We start from the raw sequence: 14,347 nt of genomic DNA on the forward strand, positions 1-14,347 counted from the left end.
TGGACCGGTTGAAGCAGTAAACACAGCAAAACGCTATCTCTACCAGGTCTCCAGCTAATATAATGTTTTTAAAATTAAAAATTTAAACCAAAAAAAGTTAAACACAAGTATCAAGGCTTCCTCCAGCACATAGCTCCTAGCTACAGCCAACAGATTTTCACTGCCATTATTGCACAGAAATTACCTCACTTTTAAAAATTTTGAGATTACACCAGAAGAGAAGGATGACACTGTCCCACAGCAGTCCCAGCTACCTGCAGCCAGGGAGGACCTGGACATAGCACCTCCCCTTCCGAACCGGAGCTGGTAAAGAACAAAGTACTCGAGAACAACGTGCTTCGTTGTTAATGAATGACTAAGCTGACCTTTACACGAAATGAAGAAAGGGAATGTTTCTCCACAAGTATCAACAGCGATCAGCAACAATAAATATTTCCCTAGGTACGGAGGTGATAAATTTCTTTCCTTGGTTGGCATTAACATCGGGCAGGGAAAGATCTAATCCAAAGCATAGCTGGGTTTCAACACTTCCCATAATAAAAACAAATTATGTCACTGGACTGCAAGTGTGAAACATGCCGGAGGCTTTGCAGAACACGTCTCAGGCCTCAGCTACTTTTCATGTTGGAGCTGCTCTGGGATGCTGCTTTAATCCAATCACTATCGGGTAACAACAGACCATCATACCAGGACACTCTTTGAAATTTAATACATGGTAGCCATAGGCGCAAATTTACCAAGGACTGCACAAGCATATTTTCATTTAGCATGTGAGTGCCCTTAACTCAGTCTGATTTAGTTCACTTCAAAATTATTAAAACTAATCAAGGCTCCTTAAATTCTGAGTAAGAGCATCTCTACAGAGATTGAATTCACTTTAATCAACCTACTGGAAAGGTTAATCGGATTAATTTTCTTGAGTGACCCTGGGTGGGCAGACTCTAAAGATGAGATCTTGGCCATGCTAAAATGGCCAATAACAATACTGCTAATGACTTAATGAGAGCAACATTAGCCCCTAGAACTTCAGCAAATATGTATTACTTTTTCCTTCCAGTAACAATAAGAAGGGAAGCATTAAAGGGTGTCAAGAGGTCAAAAGGAATCTTCAACAATACGCACATGTGCTTTCTACTCTGGACTAGCTGAATCACCAAATGTACACTTATTTTTTTAAGAACTGAAACTTATGAAAAAAGAAAACTAAATGGCCAGTGGCAAGGAAAACAAATTTAAGGAATTTTGGTTGCCTTAAGATAAGCATGAAGTGTTTCTCATTACTACAGAGTAAATCTAAAAGAATTTGATTTTGACAAGAGCTTGGAACATATTCCAATCAGTGTCAGAAAGAAGAGATTCTACCTCGTTTCTTTTTCAGCCCAAAGCAGCTCCAAGGCACCTTTAACTAAGCTTAAAGGCACACACGAGAGGCAGATACTTTCTTTTTTGAGGGAAGCCGAGGCCAACCTGGCCCGCCTGAAGGTGACACCGGTCACAGGCGGAACGACCCGCAGTCGCCGGACACCAGAAAACGAGCGGGACCGCATCCCGTCCCGCCCCCCTTCCCCCGGCCCTCCTGGGGCGCACATGGATGGAGCAGGGTGCAGGAGGCTGCTTGGCGCTCCAAAGCTCAGCACAGGGGGGTTCTCCACAAAAAACACAAAACAAAACCAAATCAAAAGCAAGCAAACAAAACCCAACCAAACAAAGACGTAGGCTCAAATAACCGGGACGTCCACATTTCCAGTCTCCCTCAAATTAGTGGATATTCCTAGTTCTGCTCCCAGTTTTTCCGTCTTCCCGAGCGGAGCCTCCAAACCCAGCCCAGCTGCAACCGAGCAGAACGCACACGCACGACAGTGTCCCCCCGACAGGCTGCTCCCCGAGGGTTCGCATCCCGGCCCCGCTCGCAGCCCAGCCCAGCCCAGTCCGGCCGCGGCGGGGGGGACCACAGCACAATCCCAGCCTCGGCCCTGGCACAGACAAAGGGCTGGCCCCCTTCCCCCGCCCCGTTCCTCGCCCTCTTCCCGGGAGAAGCGGCGCTTCCCCGCACTCCCCCCGCAGCACAGCCCGGGGGGAGGGAGCCGAGAGCTGGGCCAGGAGGGCGGCAGCGGCATTCCCTCAAGCTCACAATGCTGCTCACCCGCCAGCCCTCCGCCTCCCCTCCCTTCCCTCCGACCCGCACGGCCGCCACAGTCACGGCGCCGGTGGAACGGGACGGTCCCCGCCAACCCCGCGGGGCCCCAGGCTGCCCCCCCGCCCCGCTGGAGCACGGCACCAGCACCCCCCCCCCCTCTCCCCAGCGACCCGGCTCCACGGGGAGCGCCGAGACCAGCGCCCGCGGCCAGAAAAAATTAACACCATCTTAATTTAATTTTTTTTTTTTTTTAATTGCGAGTTTCTCCCTTTCCTTCCCCCAGCTCCCCCAAGAACCGCTGCCCTGTCCCGTCCAGCTCCACCCCCCACTCCACTCCGGGGTGACCCCTACCTTCCTTGACTCTGGACAGCTTGGAGTGGTCGATGCCGATGCCGGCCATGGCGGTGCTGGTCCCGCCGGGCCGCGGCCGAGAGGGGTCAGCCCCGGCCCCCCGGTGAGGGCAGAGCCGCGACGGTGCTGCCCGCGCCCCACGGTACAAACTTGCAGCGGATGGAGCCGGAGCCCGAGCCTGCGCCCGGCCGTACGGAGCGAGAGAGGGGACAGAAAGGAGCGGGGCGGGGCTGCCGCTCACCGCCCCCCGCCGAGGTGGGCGGGGGGGTCCTGGGCTTCCTTCTCCCTCCCCTTCTCTCGTGGAGTCCAAGAAAGAACCCGTCGAGAGGGGCAGCGTGCCAACGCCTTTATTTATAGATATGTTTTCTTGGGGGACCAAGGGGATGGAGAGGGGGGGGGCGACCCCTTATTACCGCCGCAGTGGCTTTTCAAGCCAGCTCGCCCCCCCGGCGCTTTCCCGTGCCCGATCTGGGTGCCTCTGCCCCTGCTCCCCCTCCCCGAGCAATCCGACCCTGGTGCCCGCATGAGTCCTTGGAAATGAAGCTGGGGAAGGGTCTAGAGCAGAAGTCTTAAAAGTAGCAGCTGAAGGAACCGGGGTTGTTGAGCCTGAAGAAAAGGAAGCTCAAGGGAGAACTTGACCATGCTCCACAACTGCCTGAAAGTAGTTTGCAGTGAGACGGGTGTTGCATCAAGCTAGAAGTGATAAAACAAAAGGAAACAGCCTCTAGTTGTGCCAGGAGAGATTTAGATTGGCTATTATGAAAAAAATTCTTGGGTTGTCAAGCACAGGGACTGTCTGCCCAGGGAAGTGGTGTTCACCATCCCTGGAGATACTTAGAGGCCATGTAGATGTGGTGTTAGGGATGTGGTTTAGTGGGCTCAGCACTGCTAGTTTAAAACGTTGGACTTGGTGATCTTAAGGTCTTTTCCAACCGAGTTTATTCTGTGATTGGCTGAAAACATGGCCAGCTTGAGCCTGAAACCAGTCAATTTCTCAGCAGCTGCCACAGTGACGGTGCAGTGGGGTGTACCATGTCCTTTAGGAAGGGAAATGTAGCAAGATGTCGTGAGTTTGTCCACTGGCACATCTCAAGGAGAGCAGTGTGGACAAGATGTTTTTCACTGAGGAACACCTTGAGAGGCCTTTGAACTCCAGGAGCACTCTGCCACATCCATGGTAGAGCCAGCCTCCATCAGAGGCAGGCAGGACCTTACAGCTGCAGTCCACCTTTGTTTTCCAGCAGCAAAGAAACAGCATGAGATTATGTCCTCTGGTCAAAAGGGAGGAGATAAGAGGAAGAGGATTGGGGATTTAGGGATGTCTGAGCTCCTCCACTCTGTGCTCAACACATCCAGTCACTCATGCAGACTATAGGGTTTTAATCACCAAGAAGTGTGTCAGGAGAATGCAAGCAGCAGAGGAAATCATACAAACACATCTGACATGAGACACCACCAGCTTCTGTTCTGCTGTCAGTGGCCCTTGTGCAACTGGTGGGTAGGGAGATGCAGGAGGAAGAGTGGGGCTCAGCCCATCTCCTGCTCCCCCTCTACAACAGGCTCTGGGGAGCTATGTGCCCTGGATAAATGGGACAGGAGCTCAGAATTCACTGGGATGCAAGATCTCAGAAAAAAACCACAGCAAACTGAACATCTCCATTTTATTAAAAAGTAAAAACATTACAGAAATTCTGAAAACAGAGTTTTCAGAGGGTATTCCAGATTTCTCCAGTTTTCTGAAACTCAGGAACTATTTGTCCTTAATTCTGGTCCTATTAAATGATGCTTTGTCATCCCCAGTACAGGTATACATGGACTTTGTCTTTAATCTATACACAACCACAACTGTCTCTATAGCACCTTTGACCGCTGAGCCTTCTCCACAGGAAAAATGTGACTGGATTGTCTGTATTTATGATCCCATCTCAGTTACACACATCTAAAACCTCTCCTGTGCACTCACACATGCTGAAAGCTGATGAGCCTTCTGCCTAGAAGGCCATTGTACCCAATTACTGAGGGATGAGTGGTACACAGGATGACTGCTGCTACACAGATACTCCATATGATCATACAGATGGGGATTAGTCATGGGGTCTTGTCCCCCCAAGGGACAGATCCCACAGATTATCTCCTGTCACAGTTCCAGCTCTGACCATCTCCTCTCCCTAATAGCTCTGACATTCACACAAACAGTACAACAGGACTGCTCATGAATAATCCCTATTGATTAGAGACAGCTCCATGCTAAGGAAGGGTCTAAAAGTTCATTTCTAGTTTCTCCTAAATTTGAGTTTTTCTGAGTTCGGTATATTCACCTGGACATCCTTCACCCTTGGCTAGCCAAGATTTTGATCACTGAAAAAGCATTTATTATTGGACAAAAGTGTAATGTATGTTGATGAATTTCTATTCCTAACCAGTAAAATTCAGGAAAGAATTAAACTGAGTAAGAAGTGAATGTGGGGCTAAGCAAAGCAGTTGAGACGTGTAATTTTTCCACTGAAACAGTGTAAACAAAACAAGGCCCTAACGAGACTAACTTCTATTTTGAAGATAATTAAAAGTGTAGATCCTGTTCTTAAAACAAGACACTGCCAAGGATAACTAGGCACCAAAGGAATGTGAACATCTGCTCAAGAAGAACATAAAGATGTCATAACCAGCAGATAAGAGGAAAATTATGGCTAGGGTCTGATATTGCCTTGTAACAATAATTCATAACAATGAAGATAGCAAAATCAAGAAAGGTAAAAAGTTCAAGCTTGAGGAAGACCTCTTACTTCATCCAAAGACCCCCTGATAACCCCCAGATATCTCCCCAAAAGAAGACTCCGCCCAGACTCCACCCAGCCCCCGCTTATCATGAATATTATAATGACATGATGTAATCCTATGAATATGTATGTAAACCCACCTTCTTTTGAACATGCATAGAATTGTAATCAATAAAAGGTAATTCCAGAGCTTTAAGTGTGTGTGTGTAAGTGGAGCGGAGACTCCCCATGCACCCAGCGCTGTTTTGCTTATTGCAATTTTATTAATTAAATTAAACCATTAATAGAATATTGAGTCTTGGTCATCTATAACAAAAGTGAGGACAAAAGAAAATGTGAAAAAAACAGGAAGATACAGGAGAAGCAGCACAGAATATACCATCTGACTTTCCCAAACCAAAATATGGTTTTCTTCTGCCCTTTTCTAAGGTATTCAATACAAAGCAGCAAAAGTTGAAAGGCCAAAGCGTCCACATTTACACAGCAACTTTAATGCAATAGAATCACTCAAAGATTCTGGAGGGTTTCAAAGGCAGCTACAAAAAACAACCTCCCACCCACCCCCAAAAAAACCCCACACCAACCCCCCCCCCCCCCAAAAAAAAACCAACAACAACAAAAAAAAAACCTACAGAGAAACTGAGGAGGACACAGAATTAAACAAGATCCAGGGAAGGATTTGCTAAGGTAATGATGGCACTGCATGGAATCTTCTGCTCCCAAAGGGCTCCTCAGTGTGGTGGATCTCAAGTTACCCTCCCAACTCTCACTTTTGTCTAAAAGCTGCTGCTTCTAGGCAAAAAGCACAGAAGGTGTTTGTTTGTTCTGCTAGACTGACATCAGCTTTTCCTGTGCAAACTGTACAGCAACTAGCTTGACAAATGGTATATGTTGCAGTGGGCAGATTAATCCAAATAAAGCTGGAAAAATTGACCATTCTTATGCTAAAACACTTCAATTTTTTTGTAAAAGCAGGCACTTAATCTCACAGGAGCTTCTGTTAGAAGACAAACCCATCTCATTTCCCAGGACAAAAGCAACTGGGAAGCTGATGCAAAATATGAGCTGAAGCAAAGGGCACACACCTTTAACTCTTCTTTCTGCTCAAAGCAGGACTGGCTTAAAAGCAGCCACTCTCCATGGCAGCCCATGTGCACCAGGCATACCACAGTCAGTAAGGAACATCCTCCAAGCAGGCAGCTGTGGGCAAGGGCTCAGACATGGCACTGCAGTTGGGACTGTCCCACCAAACAAGTCTTAAAAAACCCACAACTGGGCAATTTACCTACCTGCACCCAGGCACCTGATCCTGCCTCCAGACACTCTTGGGATGTACCCAGATTGTCACCCTGGTGCACCACACAACACTTTCCCTGGTCTCACAGCACTGAAAACTCTCAAGAGGTGCAAAACAGAGCCTCTGAGGCTGTTAAAAAAAAAGGATAAAGCCAAGGCAATCTGGACTGGCCCTCAGAAAACCCATAGAGTTCTTAGGGGCTGGAGCTGCCAGGCAGAGTATTTGGGGCGAGGCACTGGGAGTGCCTTATGCTGCTAAGCTCTTTCTGCAGCAGGAAAAGAATTTTGTGCTTGCTTCTTAAATAAACTGGGCACATCTCCAAGTGTCCTTCTGTCATCTAAGGTCAACGGGATAACTGTGAAATGAATTAGGCCTCATCAAGAAGCTAGTTTTCAACACAGCAGTCTTTGTTAAAGTTTCCTTAATGATGGCAAGGCTAACTTCCAACTGATGAAGCTGTTGTGGGAATAGACAAAGAATAATAATCCCTGCAGGCAGGAACGTGTGCATCAGTTAATGGTTAATATAATGGGATGAAAAATGTGGTTCTAGTTGTCTCATGATATCAGGTGCTGTACAAACACATCCAAAACCTGTGGGTCAGCAGTGACTGATGCCAGGGTACTGACCTTCCTTCTCACCTGAGCTGTGGGCACACATTTTTGCTTTTCTCCTATTTGACCCACTTCAGTCATTAACCTCTCTGCACTTCTAAGCTGACACACTTTAAAAGAGGCTTGAAGTCCTGTGCCAGAAAGGGCTGATGAGAGGCAGCAAACATTACAGCATTGGCAAGGAATACCAAGAAGCAGGTGTATAGTTTCCATAGATAGCTGAATGGTGCCTGTGAGAATTCAGGCTCCCTGAAGGACAAGGAGAACAGGAGCCTGCAAGGATAAAGCTTATAAAACATTCTGGGGGTAATGAAGGGGGTGATTGCAAAGAGTGAACAAAGAAGAAACTAGGCTTGTGCTTACATGTAACAATGAGGGACACTAGAAAATCATGAGCTGTGCATTTACAGAACAAGGGCTTTTGCTGACTTTCAAGCTGGAGAGAGAACCCATGCAATCTGAAGTCAGGTATGATGCTGCTCACTGTTCAGCTACATGCATAAATCATATGTTTGGGTAGGCTGCCCTGAAAACTGCAAGGTGCAAATTAGCTTGACATCTCTGCCTGCAATTTTACATATACATTTGCAAGGGTTATAGTTTTGACAATTTTTTTCCCAAGTGAAACAGTGTTAAGTTTCACATCAGCAAAAGAGACCCAATGCCTTTCAAAAAAAATCTTTTACCACTGAAAGTGAGAACTAATGCTAGAAAGTGGTACATATGCCACTTTCTTCTTCCTGCACTGTGCATCTTTCTTTTACTCTTACAGGTCAAAAGAACAGGTGCTCCTCAGAACAGGTCACTGTTATTCACTTATGTGGTGTGAGCTTGTAGGCAGGTCCCTGCAGGACGCTGAGTGGAAAAGACAACATGATAAGGTTTTAGAGGGAGTTTGGTGGGGGCTGAAGTCAGTGCAGTTCTTTCCTAGCAGTGAGTTTGTTCTATTCTCCTCTGAAATTTTTCTAGAATCACCAAAAAATCAACTCTTTGATTTCCACCTGCCTATTCTTTTTTAGTTAAAAATCCTGTGTCATCACTTCTGTCAGCCTTGCTTCCCAAGATGCAGGGTGGCAAGCAGGACAGAAGTTGAGGGATGGATATGTCCTACAGTTTCAGTTGGATTGTTCATTTCAAGCCACAATTTTATATATGCAAGTTTACATCTATGAAGCATTGGTGTTCACTTAATAAAAACACTATTTTGCATTTGCAAAAGCTACCACTCTCAGCAGCCCTGCATGCAAATGAAAAGCTGGGTGAAACAGGCTCTCATAAATGCAAGGATTGTGGTTGTCTGTGCAAATTTCCTCAAAAAAAGGAGGAAGGTACACAAATCTGTGTACCTTCTAGGCCCTCTTTTGAGTGAACTGTATTGAAAGCTTTCAAAAAAATGGGTGACATTTCTCAATAAACCAAAAGGCCAGATGATGAGAACTTAGAGGAGAAAGAGAGAAAGGGGAAGAGCAGCATGAAACCTGGCACTGTTACGAGACAGAGCTTGGTCTCCACAACCCTGAAAGTGCCCCAACCAGCATTTTTAGCAGGAAATCACCCAGCCTTGTCTACATGGCCATGTTACCCAAAGTACTACATGTACAAGTTCCAGTAAGCCGAGACTGACTGTGAGTGGCTGACTAAAGTAGACATAAATGTGCAAAATTCAGGGGGAACATTTGGAGACAGACAGACAGACTCCCACACTCATTCCCATACAATGTCTGCTGGCCACATCAAAGGATCCTTGCAGAGGTGCCTGATACAGGTAGCATTAATTATCTTCAGTCAAACATCTACAACCAGAAAAATCAAGAGGCAGCTCATTCCTCTGTGGTCACACTGAGAGCTGCCAAATTCACATCATCCTGTTAAACCAACCAGTGAGTTTTACCAGGTGGTGGCTGCAGCACGGTCTGGAGAACACTGCCTCACAACCAGCAGCCTTGGAAGTGCTGGGGGACCAGAGCATCAGCTCTGTGGGGACAACACAGAGCCTACTGTCAGGTAACACAGCCTACTGCTATCCAGTAGAGATAACACAGGCTTTCCTCACCTGCCCTCTCCACCCAGTGGGAAACTCCATCAGAAGCCACATGCCAGATAACCACTTCGGATTCTCCTGGCTTTGTGTGCTCACAAGGTAACTAACAATGACTGCTGATATCCATTCTCCAGGAAGAATAAACAAGCCGAGATTTGCTACTCTTGGCAGGGTGATGGGCTTGTAACTGTATTTGTTGAGGGTAAGTCCGAACTCCAGAAATCATATTGACCCTGTACCTTTTTGCTACCTCAGTTACCATTTACAAAAGTGGCTGTTCTCCGGTGTCCTATAAATGGTGGAGAAGGAAGAGGTTTTCCAGAAAACCAGGCAGACTTCTGCTCCAAATTGTCTTCAGCCTTCCTACTTCCACTTCCTTTACCTAGAAGACTAGTATTTGTAGGGTGATGGTTCTCTTGCAAAGATACCCCACAGCATCAGTTGCTCAGCATTTCAATGACCCTGACAAGTTCAGGGGCCCTGCTGACACCCAGGGTCTGCAGAAGGTGAGTCAGAACAGAGGGGGATCAAGCTCAGAATAAATCTAATGCTATAACCAGGTCATATCATGACCAGGTTCTATATCACGCCTCTTCAGGACACTGTCCTAGACAGGGGTCTGATTAGTCCCTACACAATCACACCAATATTTACAGTTCAGGAGCATCACTAGAAATTACTTGACCAGCAGGTTTTAAAGCAGAAAGGATTTCTACATTGCCCTCATGTCTTCTGATCAGGAACCTCAACAGAGTTCCTTGGCTGACCTCTGGTCAGCAAGGATGCAAAACTGAGACCAGGTCAGGAGGAGGTGCTTCAGTTCAGAATTAAGAGGCAGAAGTGAGAATAGTACCACAACTGCCTCTGCTCTTTGCTTTCACTCTACAGGCTACCTCCTCCCACACCCCATCCTTCCACATTCCTGCATTATTCTTTCAGCCTCTTACTCCTGGAAGTTGAATCGTTTGCTGACAGCTCCCAGGGTTGATATGAAAGCCAGGCAGACAGCCCAGCTGCACTTCTTACCCTTGCTGACTTCACCACAAGGAGCTGCTTCTCTGTAGCTGCCATGCCCCCCAAGCAGGACTTGGTGATGCTTCCTTTGGTGCTCTCCCTTGCCTGCTTACAGTGAGGTGACAACTTGAGCTGCATTACACCATTACACTCTGCCTTGCACCTTTCCAGTTCCCTTCTCATAGCAAGGATACAGCTAATGACAGCATTTAATTTTATAGCAGTAACAGACCAAGCAACAGCTGAGTCCCAAAGACAAGCACATAGAACAGGGAACAAATTGCATGAGTCAGACTAAAAGCTTCATAAATATTGACTGGTTTTAACAATCCCCTAAGGAACAGAGAATCTCATTTCATAACTACATCTCCCTCCCCATTATGCACTCCCTCCTATTAGGGAGCTGCTCTCCTGGCTTATGTGCATATTATTTTAATTCCTTTCTGCAGCCAAACTGCTCTGTCAGGGGCTTTGCACCACACATCAGAGTATCTGAGCGCCTTCCAGCGGTGCTTTAAATAATGGGACTGGAGTGAGTTTAGTTCTCTCAAGTCTACCCCAGGATAGGAGTGGCATAGGCAGAGAGAATATTAAATTAAATGTGTTTGGGATGAAGGCTGAAGAGGACAGGGTGGTTTGAAGTACTTTCTACTCTAATGTATACCAGGTGAAGCTCAGATGGGGAGACAGAGAGGCGAAGATATGCAAGAAGAATGCAGACTGAAGAGACAAATAGTTTCAGTTCTACAATGGTGTTGCAGACAAGGCAGACACTATGGAGGAGAGAAGGGACTTTGCCACTTAAGAAGGATATAGTTTGCTGGACATATGAATAGACAGAGCTGACAGAGACACCTGATGGCACAGGGAGGTATGCAGTAAGGCACTACCCAGGATGGGGAGCATCTTTCTGGCAGGACTCCCTTTCTGATATTGTGTATGGAGTTCACCACTGCTGTGAGGACTGCTCCCCTTTCTTCCCTGCTAAAAGCTTACCAACTCCTCTCCCCCTTTGTTGGAACTGTCAAGCTCCCATCTGCCTTTCCCATGCCCCCTCATTTCCAACTTTGTCATCTCCCACCCTCATCTTCCTGTTAGAAACACTCTAGGCAAGAAACCAGTGAGGCACAAGTCTCCCTGCAAGTACCACTCAGTATAAAACCCCATCTCTGCCAGCTGAGACTACCTGGTCTCAGCCAGGTTCCATCCTTGGGGCAGTGGTTGCAGAACAGTTCACATGCTCTTTCTTCCAAGCTTAAGCAAAAGCACTTCCCTGACAGGTCCTCCCATAGAAGGTTGGTTGCTTTTGGGTCAAGCAAATTATAATTAAGTGGAGACCATAAGACCACAGCAAAGCCTGTGGATGCTGTTGAGGCTCACCTGAAATATATGATGCATGTGATGTTTTCATGTGTTCTTGGGAAGCTCTGGAAAATAACACACGTGCTTTCTCTCTCCAAACCCCAAATGTACACCCCACAACGTGGTCTGGAAACCTGCTACTTGAAGCTGTCTCAGGAAGTAGCCTTTTCATATTCTTCTTTCAGCAGCTCAGCCCTGCCTCCTGCATCTTAAAAGTCCCCCCAAACCCACACTGAATTACCCTTGTCTGAGGCTTGCACCAAAACAGCAGGGCTTACAGCTTTGGGCTTAAGCCAAGATTAGTTGACTGGGGGAATGCACTCTTCTAGAGGCAGGCCTAGCTTCATTAGAGCTAACAGCAAACCTCAAAGTGACTTCAGAGAAATTGGGATTTTTTGTAACATACCTGAAAGTTTCCAAGATCTACTACTAGTCTACTTGGCAGAGAAGAGGGAGTCCATGCACAGAAAGAAGCTGAACAGTTTGAAGAAGCTGATGTCCAAGAGCAGCAAGGGCCAACTCCTCCCTATGGAACAGGGAGCCAAGTGCAGTGATGTTGCCAGCAGGACAAGGACCCATCCCAAGGGGAACAGCAACCATGTTCAGTCAGGAGTCCCAGCAATCAGGGAAACCCCCAATGATGAGGCAGTTCCAGGGTCAAGCTGGAAGACAATCCACTAGTCAGAATCAATCCTGATGATAGCAACCAGGTGAACACAGCCCAGTGAACACTGGACAGGTCTACACTGATGGAACATGGCTCAGGCCATGGCTGCAGGTCTGGGTCCAGGTTAGCAGGAGCCCTGTAGCCAGGCAAAGACACAAGTGAGCTGCAGACCAACAATTCTCCAACAGAGCTCAGGCAGAAACAGGAGGGGCACCAGGGCTGAGCTTAAATGGAGCTCCTCCTGGACAGAGAGGATGGGTGGAAGCCCCAGCTGAGGCTATTCAGGACCATTAATAATCTCAGGCCCCTGAGAGGTGTACTCATCTCTCTCCCACTCAGAGGTGGCACAGCTGAGTTTAGTGGGATCTGTGTGGGCCAAGTCTTCCTCATTGCTGTCCTTTGGACAGGTTGTCCATCCTTGTTAACTTTCCTGTGTGATTGTGTTTGATTACCTGAAGTCTCCATAGTTTTATGAAAACAGAAACTTCTTCATGAAGAGCCCTAGACAGACTAGGACCATAGGAAGTAGGGATGGAGATCCCATCCTCATTTTCTCACTGCCTTTGAGCTCTCGACACAAATGCTTAATGGATAATGTAGAAAACATTATCACTGAGTAAAGCAACAGGGAGAATATGAAGTCTATGACGTTTTTCTGTTGAGGAAAAAAAATATGTAAAAAAATCCCAAAGCAAAACAACTTTATATTATTCCGAGCACCTGGACAAATGGGCTAAAACCAAAGGAATTTTCCAGATGGGAGTCTTACAGAAGCCCAACACTACAAATCAGCCATCTCATAGCTGCAATAAATGGGAAAGGTCCACTGGCATTTGGCCATGGCTGTCAGGCATCCATCCACCCACCCACCCACCCACAGCATCCAGTAAGCTCCCTTCTAGTACGTACATGTAGATTGGCAGTCACTCACTTTCATCTGGACCCTCACTTGAAAGCAGTTGCAGACTCTTAATTTGAGTTCCTATCAGGGCTAACCAGTCACTTGCTCAGAGCTGAAGTTTCTCCACAGTAAGAGAGGAAATCCAAGGGAAGAGCTCACCTTCCTGCAAGAGCCTGCCAGCAGCCCATGATGCCTTACAGCCAAGGGCAGGAAAAAACAGTCAGAGGTCAGTGGATTATGAATAAAGTCAGATGAGATGGGGAAAGCCACTTTCAGAAAGCAAAGCAAAGACAATTTCTCTGCAGGTCTCAAGGCAGACTAGTAGGGACCTGGAAAGCCACATCATACCAATTAAAAATGGGCCTGACCTTCCCTTCAAAGTACAGTTTTAAGCCAGAGCTACTATTGCCTATCCTGGACTCCCATGCAAGGGGGTAATCATCAAGACATGGCCTTTGCTTCGTGGGAGGTGCTCCCTAATGACCAGTTTCAAACCAGCAGCTCAGAGAGAGAGAGGTGGCTGGAAAATCATTCCCAATAAGGCACAGGTGTCCAAACAGTCCAAACAGAATTTTGTGAAGAAGGACAGAGACATACTTCAGCTGATCACTGGTTCACAAGACTGAGAGAAAAGACAAGGTTGGTTTATTTGAACATATTATATCTCCAGGAAAAAAAATGGAAAATTTTCTTAGTATAGAAGTATTCCTACATGGAAACATCAGATTCCTTTTTATTGGCACGTTCTTGCCAAAAAATCTGAGTCTTCCCCTTCCATTTTTAATAAAAAACAACTATTTAAAGGGATAGTAAAAGTTGCGAGGAGAGCAGTGGACCAGAAGCCAAAAGACCAAACATAGAAATTACACTGTCTTTTAGTTATATTTGAAGTGCAGGTACCACCAGACAAAGCTATATTGGGTAATCTGGCAGGACGTAGTGTCAAAACAGCACATGAGGTGAGTCACTAGGAGTGTATGTACAAGTCAGAGCTTGGCCAAAATGTGGTACAGATGATTCAGTTCTGCAGAAGCAGCAGAAGTGAAGAAAAAAGTTTAACACTGTTACTATTACAACATTATTCTTGGTAGGGTTGTCATAGAAAACTACTACCTGGTCCCTGATCAATGGTGATGGGCAGGCAACAGACAGAAGCCAAGATTTAGTCATGACCTGAGAAGGCATG

At 46.7% G+C, this 14,347-nt stretch overlaps 1 protein-coding gene across 5 annotated transcripts in view; it reads right to left on the bottom strand.

The window, feature by feature from the left end:
* CCDC50 (coiled-coil domain containing 50) overlaps positions 1–2,820 on the bottom strand; it is a 42,141-nt gene extending 39,321 nt beyond the window's left edge. For 3 of the 5 annotated variants that reach the window (XR_011727486.1, XM_071752294.1, XM_071752292.1), the window contains exon 1: positions 213–498. Coding sequence is in view for 4 of the 5 variants with exons in the window: in XM_071752294.1 (XP_071608395.1) it covers positions 213–483 (271 nt within the window). In the remaining variant the exon portion in view is untranslated. Of the gene's footprint in view, positions 1–212; positions 499–2,488 lie in introns of those variants that run through there. The other 2 variants (XM_071752293.1, XM_071752295.1) reach the window with 2 other exon arrangements.
* Positions 2,821–14,347: the final 11,527 nt, after the last annotated feature.

This window comes from Heliangelus exortis, chromosome 9 (genome assembly GCF_036169615.1).
Source record: "Heliangelus exortis chromosome 9, bHelExo1.hap1, whole genome shotgun sequence".
NCBI classification, from domain to species: Eukaryota; Metazoa; Chordata; class Aves; order Apodiformes; family Trochilidae; genus Heliangelus; species Heliangelus exortis.